Source organism: Gavialis gangeticus, unplaced genomic scaffold (assembly GCF_001723915.1).
Source record: "Gavialis gangeticus isolate Ggan-Ray unplaced genomic scaffold, GavGan_comp1, whole genome shotgun sequence".
Classification (NCBI taxonomy): Eukaryota; Metazoa; Chordata; order Crocodylia; family Gavialidae; genus Gavialis; species Gavialis gangeticus.
This window is the reverse complement of record NW_017729012.1, coordinates 9053123-9073679: the sequence shown is the minus strand read 5'-3', so window position 1 is coordinate 9073679 and position 20557 is coordinate 9053123. Positions and strand designations below refer to the sequence as shown.

Sequence of the window (20557 nt, the reverse complement as noted above, 5' to 3'; positions counted from 1 at the left end):
AAAAAAAAAAAAAAAAGAAAGAAAGAAAGAAAGAAAAAGAAAAGCTTCCGGCATCTGAAACTTGAATCCCCAGACTTTTACCTGATATGATTTTAATGAAGCAGATTGTATATTCATCACTCTTAATGAAGCACTTATATTTAGCCGCTGACTCTAATCCTTTCCTGCTGACGCCAGGCAGCATTCTCTGCAGCTGGAGAGCTGGCTGAGTAGCAGTTTGTGCAGATGATGCCGTTGCTATTTCTTGACTTGCTGCATTGTTCCTCTTGCCTTCAGTTTACAGCACAGCCTTCTGCTATTCCACTAAGCTGGCATTTTGAAACAATTCTGCACCTATTTTTCCCCCTAGCCAGTAATTTTAGCAGATTCTAGATCAGTTCTAGACTCTACATAGGTGTAAGCATTATTTTTGGTGACATGCCTGTTTCTTTAAACAGCTGACTTTGGTTTTGCTCGTTACCTGCATAGTAACATGATGGCTGCCACTCTGTGCGGATCCCCAATGTATATGGTGAGTGACGGCTTATGTTGTGCATCTCAAACGCTGCCTGCAAAGCAATAGGATTTGCCATCTGGAAAATGGCAAGTGCTTGGGATTGCCTGAGGATGTTTTGGGGAATGTCGTTCTGCAGTCTGCCCAGCCACTGTTGACTTGTGCTGTGAAGACCATAGTTGTTCATGTGGGAGGAGCTTAGAGAGCAAGCGAGTGTTTCTGTAGCGTGGCAAGCTAATAAAAACCCCGGCAAATTAAAACGGGCAGTAATATTTCAGTGTTGATATTATGGCTCGTGAGACATGTTGGTTCTTTTATACTCTGTGATTCAGTGGGGATGTTATTCCTGAAGTATGCAAACTGGTGGCATGTGCAGACTGCTGCTTCTGAATAAGAGGGCATTGTCTAATTCCCAGTTTCTGGGCACTAGGCAGGGACATAAACTGAGAAGTGGCAAATAGTTAGAATGCCATCAACAGAAAACTTGAGACTCTGGGTGGAATGAAAATGACACTTATGTGCTGTCCTTACACAGCAGTAGCTTCAAACAGTTCTACTCTGTCATTTATCTTTGTGATACTACCTGCTGTATAGGACACTGGCCTTGTTCTTGGGACTGCCACTAGCGTGCTGGGTGATGGTGGGCAAACTATTTTGCCTCGCCTTCCCCATCTGTAAAATGATATTACTTTGCAAAGTTTTGACGCTCACCGATGCATATACGATAGAAGAGCAAGATATTCATTGGCAAATTTCCGTGCATACCGATTGCTGCTATTCTAGGGTTGCCAACTGACTGAAGCTGTGCCGGGAGATTTTACTAGGATATTTCAAGGGAAAAAAAATCTCCTGGATTGCTGTTAGTTAGTCCATGGGAGATCAATGGTGATTCTGGTAGACTCCTGGCCAATCCGGAAAGGTTGGCAACCCTACCCTGTTCCCATGCTGTAGAACCCATATTGCCAACCAAACGCCTGCATTCTTGAAGGGAAAAGCAATCGCTTTTAAAAGCCACATAGTAGTACAGATTAATGGGCTAAAATTTATCGTTCCAAGATATTTACCTCGTTGCAGCATGCTGGACCGTTTTTTATTACTGCATTGCAGCTCACGTGCAGATTTGTTTTAATTTGTACCATGATTGCTGCCAGATCTGCTCCATTCCTTCCGTAACTTTCCTGTGCTTTCCAGGCTCCGGAGGTAATTATGTCACAACACTATGATGCAAAGGCAGATCTGTGGAGCATAGGAACTGTGATTTATCAATGTCTTGTTGGAAAACCACCTTTTCAGGTAACACTTATTTTTCAGCCTGACTCTCACAGTTGACTGCTTCCCCCCGCCCCCCTCCCCATAAAGGCTGTCAGGGCATTTTCCTTCCAGAAAGTGGGGATGCATATGCTGCAGACCCAGGGGGCTCTGGGGATGCCCAAAAGAGAAGTGTGGCGCGCTGTCTCTGTCCTACTGAAAACAGTGTTAAGTTTAGGGCATGCGTACTGAAGGGTGCTCAGTACTGAAATCACTTCTGAGCTTAGGTCTCGTCTCCCCTTGGCAATGTAAACCTCTTTCCACACACCCGCTTTAATTAGTTCGGCTTCCTTTTTAAGCATGTGCTGATATAAACAGGTGAGAGCTATTTTCTTTGGTCATCTGTGTTAGTTTTTTTTTTTTTAACAAATCTGTGTTTGCATTTGACAGGCCAATAGTCCTCAAGACTTGAGAATGTTCTATGAAAAGAACAGGAACTTGATTCCTAGGTATGTGTGTTTTGTGATGAGGTAGTAGTTTTTGTTTGTCTGGAAATTGAATGATTCAGTGAATGTTCCCATATCTTTTCAAACAGAAATGTGACTTCAAAAATGGACTATAAAATGATATTACCCTGGCTAACGCATCTTCTCTGTGCCTGCTCGTGTACTGACTTTGACGCACGGGTTTTAATATTTTAGTCCTGCAAGCCAATACAGCTGTTGAAGAATGAGTTAGATTCTTATGTCTAGTCTATCAGAAGAAATGTTAATTAAGTTCTATCTGCAGAATCATTTATGGGGTGCACGTGCTAGAATGAGCACACAGCTTGGCTTTCAGGTTGTGCCATCACATTGCAGGGCTGACAGGAAACAGTTTGGAAAGAAAAGTGTAAAATTGCTATCTAGACTGGGGAGACGGATGTGCTGATTTTAGGAATGGTATCAGTTTCAAAATGGCAAATTTTCTCATTTTGGCTTTTATTTTGTTTTTCATCGTTTTGTAGCCTCCATCGTAGCAACAAAATGGTACCTTAAAAGTTGTCCCTGCCCTTCTGCTAACTCGCAAGTGCTTATTATTTATTGGTATCCTTTCAAAACCCTTTTGCAGAGGAAAGCCAAGATTTAAAAAAAATAACTAATTAATTTGGGGCATCTCAGTTTTGGAAACACCAACATGTTCTGTGTTGAAAGGGCCTGGGTTTTAGGAAGTGTGCAACGCCTGCCCTGAAAAGTGGTTCAAATGAGACATTCTTAGTAGAGGCATTGAAACTTTTACTCATTTTTGAGAGAACCTGCCCCAAATGCTGAGTCTTCATCCAGAGTGGAGTACAGTGGGGAGCTTCTCCCAAAGCTTTACAAGTCTGCTCAGAGTTGAAAGCTACACTTGAAAAAGTAAATAACCAGGAAGATTTTGACTTGAGGGTTTTACCTTTGGAAAAATGGTGATTAAGATGTGTTTGATGTGTCCACTCCAGGTTTGCAAGAGTGGGTGCCGCTTTTATGCCTGGCCTTAACTGCCGGCTACTTGAATTTCCAGAGCCTTTGTCCTATGGACGTCATTTCCCTTGTCACATTTCGGGATTAGACTTCCCACTTCTGCTTGCTTTTGGGACACCAGGGCCCTGTAGGAATCAATGTTCAGTGCTACTAGATGGATTTGGGAATAACGTGGAGCCTTGTGTTTCACGTTGTAACCTCTCTTCCTTGTGGCCTAATCCAGTTGCGTGTCTTCTGTAAGACAACAGAGCATGCCTTCAGAAGATGCAAAGGCATTTCAGGAGGTCAGCTTTCTGGAAGGAACTGTAATTATTATTTGAAAATAATGCACATTTGTTTGCTTCTCTTTATACACAGCATTCCTAGGGAAACATCAGCTTATCTGGGTGACCTGCTGTTGAGTTTGCTTCAGAGAAACCAGAAAGATAGAATGGACTTTGGTACGTTACCTCTTCAGTAGCTCTCTTGATTTTATTTCTTTCCACTGTTAACTATTTGCTGACAATATCAGATTACTTTTTCTCAACTGTTTGATTTAATTTAGTCTGGTATTACAAGTCGTCAGAAAGTGTTTAAGTGTTTCAAGTTTGACAAATGTTTGGCTAGAATGGCTTAAGCAGGAATATCTTGCCTTGACCAAGAGGCTAGACTGCACGACTCAAAGTCTTCTCTTTTTCTATGAATCAAGTTATAGAAAGAAATGAAACCCCTTTTTCCACTCGTGTAGAGGATATGGCATAGTCATCCATGGTTCCATTAAATTATAAGCATCCCAGTTGCCTAACAGAAATAGTTTTTATATGCAATTTATGACATTGCGGTTACTTAATATAAATTGTCATCACTAATAACTTTTAAATGTGATCTTTCTTCACTGTTCATTTATAGCAGCCTAGGGAAAAATGGCTGTGGATGGAAGGCAAGGATCCAAGAGTTGGCAACTTTCTGTTTTTAAATTATTTGTTGTTGCTTCCTTCAGTCTTGGGTACAAGCCCAAGAGCAGTTGGTGTGGCGCTCCTAGTAATGTTTTATTAGCTGGTAAACAACAACTGATGTTCTACGTACGTAATCCTTCATAGCTTCTAAGAACTGTGATTTATAATTGTTCTAAACAAATGAACCAACCTTACACAACCTGTGGGTATTTAGCATGTTAATCATTACAAAAAACAAAACAAAAGCAGCATTGAAATAGCAAGCGGGTGTACTATTTATAGCTGTTCTTTTCTAATGTCTAGTTGGCGTCTATAATTGTTGGGGAATGTTTCCAACTAAACCCTTGTTCTGCCAGCTCAGGTTTTTCTCTCTCGCTGACCAGCTGACACATGGTAGCTGTTTGCACAAGACTGAAGAGAAAGATGTGCTTTCCTGTTTTGTTTGGTTGGCAGGCAGCTTTTCCAGTGGACACAGCTGCTTTCGTTATGCTAGTCCTTAAATTTCATATTGTAGTAACTTCTTGCGAATTTTTTTGTAAATGCTCTTTTTGCCTTTGAAAATATGCTCAGCAAATCTGGAGTTACATGGCATTTTTTTGCTATGGAAATACAGCTTCCAAAAACTGTAACTTCCTGTTGCTTTTTCTTGAAGAAACAAAGGGAGTGCTCTATGTGAGTGCCTCTCTGAGAGGGTGCATGGGCACAGACACGCACAGAAGGGGAGTGAAGGACTCGTGTAATGCTGGCGTTGTGTGTGTGACAGAGCGAGTTCCCAAGTGTCACTTTTTTTGGAATGGCTTGTTCACAGATTTCCAGAATTTTGTGAGATCAGAACGATCAGAGTTAATGAAATGATTAACACTGCCTTTTTAAAATGTAGACACACCAACAAATAGTATATCCCAGAAGTGTCATGGATGTGGATGTCCGATTTGTGTTTGGTCACTCATGAAATTTTACCAGCATCAAATGAAAAGCAAATAAATGCTCAGAGTCCTCTAACACATTCACTTGCACCCTATTTGTTGTTATCCAAATGTGTTGAGCATCTGTCGTGAAAGCCCCACCATTATGATCCAGGTTATTGCATACTCCCGGTGTTTCTGAAGCAAACTTGCATCTAGGCAAATTAATTAATCTTGGATAGTGTTTGGGATACAGTATTTGCTTGCCCTGCCCCAGTCAGCCTCTTTCACAGCAACAAACCTGAAGTGGATGCTGTCCAGCCCCCAGGTTTTCTAAACCCCCCAGAATGTAAATGGAACCATGGGGGATACTCTCACTTCCATCATCTAATTTTAATTCTGCTGTCAATTTGGGTTGTATCCTTATTGTGCATTGGCTAAAGGTCAGCGTAAAATTAGATGACTGCAGTGCGCTTTGCTCAGAGGACTGCCTTCTAAATCCACTTGGAAGCTGACCTGAGCAAAGAGGATAGCAGCTTAGTTGTTAAACAGTTTCACCACAAGCATATTGCACTAAATGCCTCTGGGTTTCCAGGAGAAATTGGATGTGTCGGTTTGACCTAGAAAGCCTGATGAGCCAGCAGCTACCGACTTGAGACCTGCTTCTTGATGTGTCAGATTGTCACAAGTGAGAACAGTGCGAAGAGGCTCGTGCTAGAGCACCGTTCGTATGAGATGGGGCTCTTCAGCTTTTTTGGTGCACTTCCCCCTCTGAGCATGAGTTGGTCCCCATCTCTTGTCCTGCAGGGCGTGCTAAAATGCACACCTTTTGGGAGTGGCCCATCAGTTGAGGGGGGAGATGTATTGAGGGTTGCTGATTTGTGCAGTGGAGGTAGCTGCCAGATTATGTTTTGCTTTCTGAATTTTTTTTTTATACTTATTAATTGCCCTAAGGGCCTAGAATGGTCACTTGTCTCTAGTCTTGCTTTATAAGTGTGTAAATAATGCTCTGAAAGGTGCTTTACAATAGAAGCCTTAGCAAAAGAATAAAAAAAGCGCTCTCGATTTCAGGAGCTTCATAGGATCTGTATTGCATATAACATACTGTGACATGAAAATAGACTTAGGAGCCAGGTCCATAGTTGCTTAACAATAGCAGTGCAGCTTGATGCCAGCTGAATGCTATGTTTGGCTTTTACTATTTAGCTGGGAGATTTCTGGCTGTAGAACAGGGTGTTCTAACTGTCTAAGGTTTCAACGCTGAAAAAATCACCATCCATTGAATTTCTCAAAGGTGCTAGGACTGTTCCTTGCTCCAAGAAAGAAGTTGATTTTTTTTGTGGGTGGCTTTGTTTTTTAAGATCTCCAAAGGGTTCATTTTGATCCTGTTTTGTTAGCCATTCCTGCTAATGGGGGAGCTTTTTTGTATGTACAGAGGAAATGTTTTGAAGTGGAGAGAACTTGAGAAATGAACTCCTTCATCGTGCGTTCCTGGATACATCTGTATGCTCTTATTCATTGTAGCTACTACTATTTATTTATTGTAGCTCCTGGCAGACATTAACCCTGAGACATCTTAAAAGTAGTTAAAATCAAAATGAACAGCATTGTAGTATAACTCTTTGTTCAGGCAGAGTTTTCCAACACGGGTGGTCTATCCTGCTGTCGGTTAAAAGGTGACTACTTTCAAAGGAGAGAGAGCTGATTTCCTAGTAAGCTGTTGTTTGGGGTTTTTTTGCATTGTTGGGCCCATAACAGATGCTTGGATTTGGGTAGAATGCCCCCATGCCGCATTGACTCTTTCAGGAGAAGCTGACCTGTAACATTACGAGTCCACTCGGAAAATCCATCACAAATGCTCACTCTGTTGGAAAATAAATAAGAAACGCTGCACAGCTAGCCTACAGCACAAAAACACAACTTTTTTTTTTTTGTCCAGTTAGGTACATGGATACGGATAAATCCCTCAATTACTATCAGGGTTTCGTAGAGCATTAGCCAAACTGAACATGTCTTTGCCTGTTGCCCAACTCCTCACTTTGACATAGAATTTTTGTGGAGGGTGGACTTGGGGCTACACAACTTTGGCAGGGGCATTATTTCTGAAAGTGGGTATGGGAATAGATTTCGAGGTCTGAAAGAGTGGGAAGGTATTTTTTCCACTGGTGCTTTTATCAGAGGACTGCTGAGAGTTTGGTGCAGCAGCGTTTCCATGTGCTGAAAGTGGATTCTTCCCCAGCTCACCAGCTACCCAGGAAGGACTTTAAGGGGAGGAGAGGGGTGGGAAGGGAAGGCTGCATGAAATCCAGCAAGAGCGATTAGCCATGTGAATGAAAAGGGGAGACAATTGGGAATGTTTGTGTTTTTGTTAAAGTATAAATGGCATTTAAAGGCCTTCTTATCTCCTGACTTGAGTGGAACAGCAGGTGTTGTACACCAGCTTGGGAACACCTGATCCTCATAAAAAGTTAATGGTTATAATACCAGTGTGTTACAGCTGAGCTCACAGCCTTCCATCAGATTGTTGAAGAAATTGCTGCTGCAAGAAGAAAGGCGGCCTCTGCAGCCCTGAGGATTCCTGTGGCGCTCCCATTTGCTTATCCTGCATGAATAGGGTCGTATTTTTCTGCCGCTGTTGGGCATCAAAAACGTACAAAGAACTGTGACTGTGTGCCATAGTCTTTTGGTTTCCCTGCCTGATTTGGCCGATGGTGTCTTCTCAAAGTGTGAAACGCTCTGTGCAGACTGTTGCCCAACTGGGTATGCCAACTCAGTTCTAAGCGCATCGTGGCATACTTGGGTGCTCTGAACAAATGCAAATGTTTCTGTTATTGAAGCAATAATCAGTGAATTGCTCCAATTAACTGAACAAATTGTTCATGAAACTTAATTCTGCTGTAAGCTGTGGAACCAGCTGCAAAGACGCGGCATCTTCTGCCCATTGGAAAGTACCTCATGCTGCTCTTCTGTAATCTGCTTTGGGCAGCAAAAGGCTGGTTGCTTGATTCAGTCCTTAGTCACAATACTAGGAATTGTAGGTGACGACTTGCATGGAAGTGCACAGGATGAAATACGCTTAAGATGCTGATGAGCAAGCTAGAGCTGAGGTACTTTAGGCGGTGGTGATTACAGAAACCCTTGTCTGGTAGTAAGGGGAAAACAGTGGCACTTCATTTTTCATAATCCTAAAATTGAGTTATAAAACATCCCTTAGACATCCAGTCGGACTCTTTGCTAACTGATGCTATACCACTCGCAACACAGAAGGCTTTAAACTTTCACAAGCTCTTCACTCTCTGGATATGAAGTATTGATTCAGTAGGAGACAACCGCTTATTGCATCGCATGCTACACTGCAGATTCTGACACAGTTTGCTGGTTAACCCATGTCTGTGATTGTTCTTGCTCTGCAGAAGCGTTCTTCACCCACCCTTTCCTGGATCAGGTTTCAACAGTCAAAAAGTGTAAGTAATAGCATTTTTCCGTGTATCTGAGTTAAACGATAGCATTTTAGAACAGATGAGATTAGCAGGTTTCATACCCTATTTTATGAAGCATTTTCCAAAGATCAGTAATTGTGATGCTTCACTGTTAGTCAGAGAAAGGTTAAATCCTTTGTGTGCTGCTCAGCTGAAGTGTAGCTACCATTTGCACAGCACTGAGGCATTTCTTCTGAGCATACATGGCTGTATAAGTGCATTTGCCAAGGGTATGCACTGTACTTGCAAGCTCTGCAGGGATTTATGAATAAAAAGGTGGCAAGGAAATCACTGCAGTGTCAGTTCATTTGTTTGAAACTTTTTCAGCTTTTCAAAAGGTCAGTTTCCCCCCTTTCCCTTTTTCTTTGCCTCCTCCAGCCTGTCCTGTGCCAGTACCCACGTATGCAGGCTCAGTCTCGGGGAGTTCCTGTGGTAGTTCTCCATCGTGCCGTTTTGCATCTCCTCCAGTAAGTTGTCTCCTTTTGCAAAATCACCTCAGTAGGAAATGTTTTTCCATTTGCTGCTGTTTGCATACAGAAAATGTTGAACTTCCTTGCATGCGTAATTTTAACTGTGACAGTCTAAGCGGTTACTTAAAGACAGCAGATTAAGCACTACTGGGGTCTTTGGATGCAGCAGTATATATAATCTGTACAAATTTTAAATTGTATAGATGCTTGGTGATACGCAGTCACTTTGCATCTAATATTAAAGTGGCTATTCAGGTGAAACTATTTTTAGGATTTTAGAGAGAGTTTAAAACCTGAAATGCCTATGTTTTACAAGTTACGCATGGGATGGTCCTGACCTCTTATTTGCACAGATTGCCTACATCCTGGACCTGTTACGTTTATGGCTTTTTCTTTTTTTTTTTCTTCAGTCCCTGCCAGACATGCAGCATATTCAGGAAGACAACTTATCTTCCCCACCACTGGGTCCTCCTAACTATCTTCAGGTGTCCAAGGATTCTGCCAGCACCAGTAGCAAGAACTCATCTTGCGACACGGATGATTTTGTCCTGGTCCCACATAACATCTCTTCCGACCACTCCTGTAAGAATCTTTCATGCGCTTCAGGGCACTTCCCACTTCCTCTGAAATATCTTTAGCCTTTTGTTGGTTGGTCTCATTTCCTCCAATTTCTGTTTATTTACACTGAACCTCTGCTCTTGAATGTTCCTTGCAAAATGTGCTTACTTGACACAGTGAAGGCTCTTGGTTTAAAAGAAGTCAGTTTTCGGTAGCTTCAGAAGCACTAAGATTTAGTACACAAATATTCTAGCACCCTTCTAGCTTTTCTTCAGTAGAACATATAAAAATGGTAAAAGTTCTGATGGGGCTATTAAATCATGTGACAGTGTAGTCATTTGATTCATGGGAAAAACTGATGTATTATCCAATTGAAAGATAAGTCTGTCAGCTAAACAAAGCAGTTGCTTGTAGGCCAACTAAACAGTTCTTGTTAAATTTGAAGATACCAGTTTCTTGCCTTTTTTCTCCCTGCCTGTGCCTCTGTGCTATGTAATGTTAGGGAAAAGCTGGGCTTCATAACCGTACAGTTTCATGCAACACTTCTTGTTTACAGTGCCATTCAGAAAAGCTGAATAAAATGTAAATTTTAGTGAATGTATTTTATTTTTTTTTATCAGTTGCTTTCTCCATGCCACTAAAAACTTGTGTGCTACATGTTTGGCTATATTAAGTCATCTTATACTCTGAGGAATTTTTGCAGACCAGTGTTGTAGCTGTCATAGTGCTGGTGTAACGTAACGCGCGCGCGCGCACACACGTGAAGCATAATGTTAAAGGGATTTTATAACATTATTGCTGATGGTTTTTCTGGGCTTGATTTGAATTACTATGCAAATTTTGATTTGTTCACTTTGCCTCGTCCTGTAGATGATATGCCGTTGGGAGCAACTGGCAGACGGGCTTCAAGCGAGTTCTTGATGTGTGGAGGGTATGTGTTTGGGTTTTATCCAAAAAAGTTTTCTGTTTATACATTGATACTTTTGTGCGGCTGTAGAGGTAGCTGTTGAGTCTTGGTGGTGCCTGGTTTAATTTTACATTGCTAAGTCGGGGCTCTTCACTGTGAGGTCCACGTGCCAGGCTGAACTCATTTGGAATATGTAAACAGCTTGTGATCAGCAAGTTTCAGAACTAAACAGATGTCTCTGTGGAGCGTTCTTTATATTTTGTGACTGTCTATACCTTCTTGTTTTAACAGTCAGTCACCGTTAACCATTTCTGGAAGCTCAGGAACTTTACAGAAACCATCCTCAAACTCCTCTCGAAGTAGTTCTTCTGGTTCAGCTAACAGGTATGGTCTGTACTTTTATTTTCCCTTTTTTTCCATAAATTCGCTACTGCCCAAGGTGTTGTTTCATAGGAAACGCTTATGGTACTAGATAGTATTGCTCTCCCAGACTTACTGGCCTGATCTTCAGCTGTGGTTTTTGTGGGTAAAGGTGATTCAGCTAAATTTTGGCTCAGAGGTACCAAATTAGCTTTCCTGGAGGAAAGGAAATGTTTGGCTTTTGGTTGGCTTTGAAGTTTACTGGCAGCGTTAAATGTATAGGTGTGGGCCTCCAGAAAAGGGTTCATGTCTATTTTAGTACTCTGAACTATGTCCTTCTGTCCTCCAGTGAAAGAGTTGGGGTATTAAATAGGGGTGTACTGATACAGATTTTTTTGGGCTGATTTACCGCTGGCCGTCTTTTAACAAGCCATATTGGCTGATACCAGTGCAATTCTGGTATGCAGCATGGAGAGTGGCGTCCAGCTGGTAAGCCTGTTGTGGGGGAAGGCAGATTGAGGCCCCCATGATGAGGGAGGGAGTGGGGCTGGGGCAGGGGCAGGTGCCGGCCAGCTGGGGTAAAGTGCAGAACAGAGCCACGAGTGGCTCGTCCAAGGAGCAAGCGGGGGGGAGGGCTCCCACTGCTATGTGCACTGTGTGCCCCTGGATCTGCGTGCAGGGCAGGGGCTGGCTGCCACTATGGTTTGGGGCCAGGGCGGCACGGGGCTGCGCTCGGGCCAGGTGGCGGTGGGGCCGCGGGCGGGGCTGCAGCCTCCCAAAATTTGCCATAGTCCCTCCCATTAGCTTCTTTTCCAGCACTACCACCGCCCGCCCTGAGCAGCAGCCTGCCCTCGCCCCATGCACAGATACCACGCAGGGGCCTCGATCTGCCTGCCCCCCACGCCTGTTCCCTCACAACAGACTTACCAGCTGGACCCGGCTGCTCTCTACATTGCCGGGCTGTGCTACCCACCGCCTGCGTGCTGCGCTGCCACTGCGCGAATGCATGGGGTGTTTATCGGCCACATCAGCCAAAAAAAACCCCAGTTAGTGATGCTATCGCTTTTCCTTGCATCGGTGCTGATCCAATATGGGACTGATGTCTCGCTGCACCTGTAGTATTAAATACCCTCTTCATAACTGAATTACTGCATCGGTAGCAGTTAAACATTTAAACCAGCATGATAGCTGAGTGATTTTTCAGACATACTGGAGTAGCAGAGCCTCTAATGGTCATTGATCCAGAATTAAGTTTCTTCTTATGTCTAGGAAATCCGGTATGTTAAGTAGCCATCTGCAAGGCGATGGTGGTGCAGTGCCTCATTCTGCATGCGGAGTGCCACATTGCAGCACACCTGACTTGAAATGTTCAAAGCGTTGTTTTCTGAACAGAGCTGAACACAAAGCTCCTAATAGAGCTTGTGATGTGACATTGATAAATGGTGATTGATTTGTTTATTTGATGACACTGAGAAAATACTGGGTGTTGCCCTTCTGTTTTAAATTGTTCATTCAACGTGGAAAGAGAAGGATTTAAGTTGTTTGAAAGGATGCATTTTTCAAACCTTTCCTGCTACAGGAGAAGGTTGGATGACTGGCCAAAAAGGGACTGCAGAGATTTTGTTGGCATTTTTCTTGGTTTATGCGAATATTACAGAAAGATGTGTCAGCACTTTTGTTTAGCAGTGTGTGCCGTAAGATGAAAAGTTTTGTCATATTTTCTGCTGATCAAAAAAAAGCAGTTTGCAAAATCTGCTTAATAGGGCTTATTAATAAGGTTTATGCCTCACCCTGTGTATTTTATGGGCAGATAACCAAAACAACTGATCCCTTTTAGAAATCTCCTTTGGTTCTCAGTTGCCTTTTATGCAGCATGTGGTTAAATAGATTATAGTTTTTGGCGTGTAAAAGTTTATTATTTGTAGATCTTATGAAAAGCACAATTCCAGTGTGTGCATTTCTATATGGGTAATATCACAGAGCCAAGTAGTTGGTTAGGGACTGGTGTATGTTGTTCTAGCTGCAGACTCTTTATTATAATTATTTAATTTTACCTATTGCTTGAACAAATTTTGAATTACCTACATCTTGTTACTCTGGATGTGATTTTTAGAGGGGGCAAAAAAAGGAGGGTGAAGATATTTTGGTTCTCTGTAACTCCAGGCTGTAAGGTGATTGCTTTGTTTTTTCCAGCTGGCCACATGGAAAAATGAACCTTTTTCTGTTGAGCTAGTTGAATTCCATTGTACTACACCATTTGAAGCATGACCAGGGTTGGGCTTTGCAGAGGGAGGTGAAGAGGTCACTATTCAGACTCCACCTGGAATAGCTGTATGTTTCTGCTGTGAAATTATCTGCAAGGAGGTAATCATAGTGCTGGCCTTATTAAGCTTCATAGTTAACATTTCATGAGATCTGGGAGAGGCAGCTGACTCTTGGGGCCAATGCAGAACTTGCACTGTACTGCCCATGGTAAGCATGGGCAGAGTTCATTTTGCATGGTTTGGAGGAAGAACTCTCCTGGTCCAAAAGTATGACCTGAGGTACCTAGAGAGCCATTATACTGCCTTATTACAGCTTTAATACCAACTTCTCCCTTGCGCAGGGAGTTTTAGACCTGAGCAGCCGTATTTGTGGGGCATCCACTTCTGGCTTTGCCCCCAGCCGGCTATCGGATGTGTTTGTATTGGGTCTGCCTGCACGGCCACGTCACTTTGTGGAAGGTTTAGGGTTTTCCAGTGCAGTATGGGGGCCTTAGAGCTGCAGTTTCATCCTGTCTTTGGGCAGACTCGCCACTGCATCCAGTGAGGTTCAGAACCCTTTTTCTTCCAAGCTGAGAAACTTTTTAAGTGTGGGTTTAAATTTGCCCAAAGCGATGAGACTGCTGGAAAAGTGCTGATGGGGTTTTGCCCAAAGCTGCTTTTCCAACTCCTGAATTACCCAGGCATATCTAGTCACTGGATAGCAGCCAGAGCGTGCGCTGTTTCCTTTTGCAAAGGAGGCACTGTTCCTTGGGGGGTTACAGACCATCTTATATAGGAGAAACTTATTTTTCACAACACCCTTGCCTTTTTCTTTCTTTCTTTCTTTTTTTTTTTTTTTTTTTTGTCTTGCTGCATTAGAGTTAAGCAGATTGTGAGATCCTTAAATCATGACTGACTGGGAAAACAGAACTGTCCAAGGAAATAGGGTTTTTACATAATGGAATGGCAGAGTAATGAAAAATGCTGATAAAAACAAAATTGGGAATCAATAGGATTGTAGCTTTGCAGGGGGTGCTGCGACTGTCCATTTCTTTGGGTTTTAGCAGGGTGGGAAGAAAAATCTGCTGTTTGTTGCCCCCAGTAATTTTTGTCCACTTCACTTTATCGTCTTCCCAAGAGAGGGTGAAGTTCTTCTTGAATAATTGATGACTTGGCAACTCTCCTTCTTGCTGCTCTCTGCTTTCTCTAGTATCCCTGGGCCGTTGTTCAGTTTTGTCGGTGAACCTGTCTTTCAGATAAGTTTTCTGCAGGTCCTGGAGGAGAGTATCACAGGCTTGGAAGGTGGATGGGGGAATACTCCAAACTGAGCTATGGAGAGGGCTAGCCGGGAAACAGAAATAGCTCTGCCTCCCTTGAAACTGGCAATTTTCGGGAGACGGCTTTCCCTCCTTGTGCCCCCTATTGCTACTCTCCTCGTTCCTTGACCTATATTGTGGCCTGTTCCTTTCTCATTCCTCCCTCTTGATTAACCCCACCCCGTCATTCCTGGTCTGCCCCAGAGTACTCCCCTAGTGCTCCCCGTGGCTTTGCTGACACTGTCCAGAACAGGGCTTTACTTCTGCATGACTGAGGCGAGGCAGGCTTGAGCTGACCTGGGCTAGTCAGGTGGAGCCCAGCATGTTGTGCTTCTTTGGAGGTGCACAGGAGAGTCCTAGGCAGCTCAGTGGGGAGTGCTCAAAGGACCTGGGTTCCAGTCCCACCTCGGTCTGTCTGCTTAGGTAACCATTGGCTTTAACACCCCGTGCCTCAATTTCCCCATCCATAAAATGGGGGTGTTATGTTGGTTCTGAACTCCTTTGTAAAACACTCTGGGGGCTGCTGCTGAAATTTAGCTCTGCATCTGAGTCAGGCATTCTTCTTACAGTCCCTACTTGCCATATCCACAGGGAATCTCTCCTCCAGGTTTCTCTAGCTGGCTTCTGAAATTTAAATGTTGTAACAGCAACCAAAAGGAGGCAGAATTAGTATTGGTATTAGTAGAAATTGCTAGTTACTCACTCAGTTTTGTGGCATATAATACTCCCAGAAGATTTTTTGTATTTGGAGAAAAAGATGGGAAAAGCCTAGATCCATAAAGAGCAGGAGTGTTGCTGTGGTAAGAGAGTTAGCCCAAGTGGTTCAACCTGCAAATTATGGCTGCCTGCTGGGGCATACATCTCAGTTGCTCCAGCAACAATATTTTGCTTTTTTCTTTTTCTTTTCTCCTCCTTTGTGCTCGGTTTGGTTTGATTTAGAAGAGTTCAGTGCAGCATGAGATCCATTAGTACTTCATCGGTACTTCTTTTGGGCAGAGAGGTCGGAAGGGGAAGGGTGCGAGGTAACCCTCAAGATGCCATGTTGAATTTGGTGCATACGAGCAGTTTAAACAGCCAGGCACATCTTATACAGTAGCCAGAAGTAGAAGGGGGGTAGATTCCTTGGAAAGCCATGGGGGTCAGGGACCAGACAGCAGCAGAGACGGAAAAGATGTTATCAGAGAGGACCAACGACTCTGACTGGTTTTATTTTTACAAAGAGAAGATAATTGCAAAAGGGTGTGTGTATGTGTTCAAAATGTGCCCTTGTACTGAACAGTAGATAAACTATTGATCAGTTTGTAATAAACAGATTTGACCATGTTATAATTCCGGTCACGTTGCCCTTTCTGTATTGGGCACAGAGGTTTTTAAGAATGTGTCGAATAGTTTTTATTGCACTCCTTCAAATCCTTCGACCATTTTTCTGGGCTTGCACCTCTGAGAAGCCAGGTAGGAAAACTTGGACTTCCTCAAAGGGATCCTTCCCTTTCAAATTCTGCACACAGGTGGCAGTCGTATTTATTTGCAAGTGGACGGCTGGTTACATGCTAATTGCTCTGGAGAAAGGTGCTCCGTTTTCCAAACGGGCATTGAGAAATCCCTCGAGTCACTGACCCTGGCTAGGTGAAGTAATCTGCAGGTTGCTGATCTGGCTCTGTGTTCAGGTGTGTTGTAGCCACAGATTATGTAATGTTTTTTTTGTTCCAAATTCACCAGGTCTCCCGGGAGATCTGCCTGTGCCTTAGTGGCTCTTGTAAACATTCCTGTCCACCCTGCGCTTGAACTTCCTGTTTTTTAAGCAGTGAGTTTTCCTAGAACTGCCTTGTTTTGAAATGTCATGAACAGAGCAGTGTGACCGGGAGGACCGGAGTCCTGCTTCTCTCTAGGCTTTGTGTCCCGCGATGGATCCTTTTTAGTTTGCCTCATCATTCTCTGCTCTCCCTCTGAATGCCAGTGTTGGAGCAGGGCATCGGTGGCAACAGCTCTCGGTCTGGCTGCGTGTGCGTGTAGGAGAGAGCCAGGTTTGGAGGAGCCGCAGCTCGTATTTCATGCAGACTCGGCAAAACTGCACCTTGTTTCTGGGACTTCTCTTTAACTGTCAGTGATGGCAATTTAGCAAGAGAGTTGCTTACTGGCACTTGTTTCCTAACGTGGTACCTTCCTGCTCCAGGCAGTGTCAGCCGTCGGTGTCCCCCCGCAGCGAAACGGCACCGATTCCCGTTCCCACGCAGTTACGGAATTACCAGCGCATAGAACAGAACCTCACGTCGACCGCCAGCCCCGTTTCAAATCCCCATGGATCCCCAAGGTGAGTCCTACTTCTTTTTTTTCTTCCCCTCTCAGCATTCATTTCTGCTTGTGCACTGGAAGATGACCACGCTTGTCTGCAAGCCTGTTACTTCTCCTCTAAGCTGAATTGTACGTATAGTTATTTATGCATCAAGGCAATTGAAAACAAATATTGGAATAATCCAGCGGGAATGGCTGTGCAGTACAGCGGGAGTTTCTCTGCTCTCTTTCTGAGAAGCTTAAATTGCATGGTTTTCAACTCTGAAATGTTGCCAGAGGAAATAAAAGGATGAATTCTTGCTCTTTTTGTTCCTCCTCCTTTCCTGTGTTTTTTCTGTATGTCGTGAAATGGAGATGTCCGTAATAAATTCTGTTCCAGCTTCATCATAATAGTAGGATGGATGCATTGTTTTGTATAACATAAAGGGACAAATTGTGAATTGCTGGGGGGCACTTGGTAACAAAAAGTTTTGCTGCTTCCTGTCACACTTCCAGACTTGGTGTTTCACAGAGGGTCGGGGGTGTGGGCGGCTGTGGTTCAAGAGGCAGGTTATTTGAAATGTGGTTCCTTTTTTTTTTAAGAACAAAGTCAGTTGCTTGGACTTCTCAGGATTTTTAATTTTGAGGTTCTGCTTGTACATTTCTTGGGTTTGCCTTGACTTGGGTTTGAATAACTTGTTCCCAGCACCTGATCCACACGCAGGCCCAATACTGCACACTCTCAGTATTGTTCTAGGCTCCCTTTTTCTACCCTAGTGATGCGTGTTCATGGTGGAGTCTGCTGTTGCCACCTGCCTTCCACTCCACTGCGTGTATGGTGATGAGAAATCAACAGGCTTAATTACCTAGGTTGTTACACCCAGTGACTGAATTTGGTAAAATGATTAGTCTAAAGGTTATAAACCTTCGTGCTAAATGATACCTCAGTTACATTTCTCCTATTTAATATTATATTACAGCATTACAAGTCAGGATCCAACTGTGTGATCAAAAGTGTCAAATGCTACTAGCTTTTGGTGCAAGGGGCTCAGCTTAAACCTCATTAAAATCAGGTTATGCTCTGCTTTAAGAGCTTTTCTAACGCACTGAGAACTCCTCGTTCCATTATACCCACCCCTTCCGCATATATGTGCTCAAGATGATATTCTTTTGAATATCAGTATTCGGTGCTTGCCTGTGGGCCCCCCTGCCCTTTCCTATAGCAGAGGGCATAAAGATCAGGACAGTCGCAGCCTGTGTTTGGTGCTTATTGTCCATCACTGCAAAGTTAGAAGTAGTAGTCTCCATGTTCCTTGCTTTAGCAAGAAACTAGCTTTCCTTCAAGTGTTATAGTTGGGGGGTTTTCTTTGCCTCTTGGGTAAGAGTAGTAACAGATTTTTCAACTTTATTCGAGGTACTTTTGCATAGCTCAGGGTGATGGAGCTTAATTCACTGGACTTCTAGGTCTACCCATTCTGTGATGTTGCTGTCAAGCTCAGCAAAGGATCCTTTTATAAGTGTTAGCTCTTCAAGAGGCCTCCAGAGACCAGAAAGGCAAAATCAAAACTCTTCCTCAAACAAGTTATCCTAGGGCCTTACTCAAAGACTGTACCTAACTTGGAATCTATTTACCTCTGTTTTCTTCCCAACGCAACATGTCCCTGGATGAGAAGAGACCCCATACTTTGCAGGAACGTTGCATGTTTTCTCTGACTTTTTGTAATATTTCCTTGAAACAGGCTAGAGACAGGCTGGAACGATCACAAGTATACTGAGCGGATCTTGGACTGTGTGTAAAACATGTTACGTTAACAGAAAGTTTCACCCGCTCACCAGGCAGCTTCTGGCCAGCAAACAGTTAGATATCTGCAGGCCGACGCCATGGAGTTATGTGCACACCTTCAGCTCTCATTGTGGCCTGGTGCAGGCTTCCAGGTGGGTGGGCACTTTGGCAGGGCAGTCTTCGCTTACGCACCTCGGACATTCGCCGGTCACCCAGACTGAAATTCACTCTGTCCCTTGAAGAAGGAACAGTTGCCTAGTCTCATGGAAGCGTAGTTCACTGAGAGATGCTGTCAACACAGGCTCTTCCCCACCACCTCTGTCCCCACTGACGAGTCCTATTTTTGGAATTTTTATTGGGGAAGAAACTTGAGCAAGAGTTGCAGCTGCCCTGACTTCCATCCTCTGCTACAGGAAACAAGGGGTCACATGGCTCACAGGCACAACCCTGATGAACTGAATTCTTTTGAACGGAGTCTCATGCATGTGTGCATACGGCAGTGAAATCTGTGTTACGCTACACCGTAGTTAGTGGAAGGTAAGTAACCATCCTTTCTGATTTCAATCCCTCCAGATCTGCAGTGGTGAGACGATCCAATACCAGCCCTGTGGGCTTTATGAAGATGGGCTCTTGCTCTCCAGTACCAGCAGATGCTGTGCAGGGGGTTGGGCGCAGGCTGTCGACAGGGTCTTCAAGACCATATTCTCCTTCACCGTTGGGTAAGTTAATAAATTGGTAGGTAATGAGTGAAAGCGTACCTCGAGTGGTCCATTTTTTGTTGTGAGATTGATAAAGTATGTGTCCACGCTGTTCTTGCTTGCAAAAGTAGTTCACGTTAAGCAGTTAACAGGAGCATGTTTAAAGAAAGCTAGCTGTCTGATTTGTTTCTTTTCAATCGTAAAGTATAAAGCATACACCCTCACACTTCTGCTTTTAATTTGAACAGTTGGAACTATACCCGAGCAGCTCGGACACTGTTGCTGTGGGCAACCTCAAGGGCATGAATCGAGGAGTAGAAACTCTTCAGGTGAGTGCTGTTGTCCAGTGCAGACAACCAAGTTCAGTTTGGCCACATGTCTAAAAGCACTTCCCAGAGAGTGGTAATTGTCATGCCCCCACTTTTGTAGATTGGGCGTCAGGGGCATAGACAAGCAGAGTGGCTTTAGAGGGAAGTGGAGCAAAGTAGCTCGGTCCACAACGCCTTCCTCCCCAGCCCTGTGGTCAGATCTCTAGACAAGTTTTACAATTCTGTTTTGCACAACACCAAAGAGCAGCTGCTAATTGTGGTTATTGAGCAAGAACAGAGAAGGACTAGACTAATAAATGGTAGCCGCTTGTTTCTCAGCATCTGGTTGTGAGAGGCTAATGCTGTCGTGCTGATATTCAGAAATGGCAGCAAGAAATGCCAGTGTTCAGCGCTCCCATCCTCGTTCCCTTGCGGCATTGACCAGTGTCTGACGCTAGTTGCCAGGCATTCGGTAAGCTTGGTCAGTCGTAAATTATTAGGACATGCAAACAGTAGACTCTGGGGAGGGATTGAATTGAACCTTATGATGGTTTGACATTAAGATGGACCCTCTGCATAGCATAAGAAGGGGTACTGAGGATAGCCCAGAAAAGTGCAGCACGCCCCTTCAGCAGAGGGTTAAATAATGACTTTGCAGATTTCATTGTTCCTCTTCTCTGTTGTAAATGTTAAGCCCGTGCCATTTGAAATTAGTTGTTTTGCATAAATTGAAATGTGTCCCACAGGCATCCTGTGGTGAATGAGCCTTTGCTTCTGGGGCAAATGTAGGTAGCCTCCAAGCGTCATAAATACCCGACAACTCTTTTGGCTGTGCAGTCCGTGTTCTCTGTCATAAAGATAACCATTGCAGTTATCGCTCTTGCTGCACATCTGAATTACCTTTTGCCTCAGATAAGCCCTACAGGACAGGCTTGAAGCACAATATAAGGAAGCTTGAGCTCTCACTGTATTGGTGACACATTTTATGGGCATGATTAGAGATTTGCAGGGCTGAGTCAGGTACCTTCGACCAACAATGCATTTGCTTATGTAACATACCCCAACTTCTTTTTTTTTTTTTTTT

At 43.7% G+C, this 20557-nt stretch overlaps 1 protein-coding gene across 1 annotated transcript in view; it reads left to right on the top strand.

Annotated features, from left to right (window-relative positions):
* The window catches only part of ULK2 (unc-51 like autophagy activating kinase 2), a 67969-nt gene that overhangs the window by 34188 nt on the left and 13224 nt on the right, over nt 1–20557 (top strand). Inside the window, exons 7-18 of the mRNA XM_019511173.1 lie at nt 438–511; nt 1685–1786; nt 2192–2250; nt 3598–3680; nt 8494–8544; nt 8938–9026; nt 9440–9611; nt 10458–10518; nt 10786–10878; nt 16587–16724; nt 19041–19186; nt 19414–19494. Coding sequence (XP_019366718.1) covers nt 438–511; nt 1685–1786; nt 2192–2250; nt 3598–3680; nt 8494–8544; nt 8938–9026; nt 9440–9611; nt 10458–10518; nt 10786–10878; nt 16587–16724; nt 19041–19186; nt 19414–19494 — 1149 coding nt within the window. The remainder of the gene's footprint in view (nt 1–437; nt 512–1684; nt 1787–2191; nt 2251–3597; nt 3681–8493; nt 8545–8937; nt 9027–9439; nt 9612–10457; nt 10519–10785; nt 10879–16586; nt 16725–19040; nt 19187–19413; nt 19495–20557) is intronic.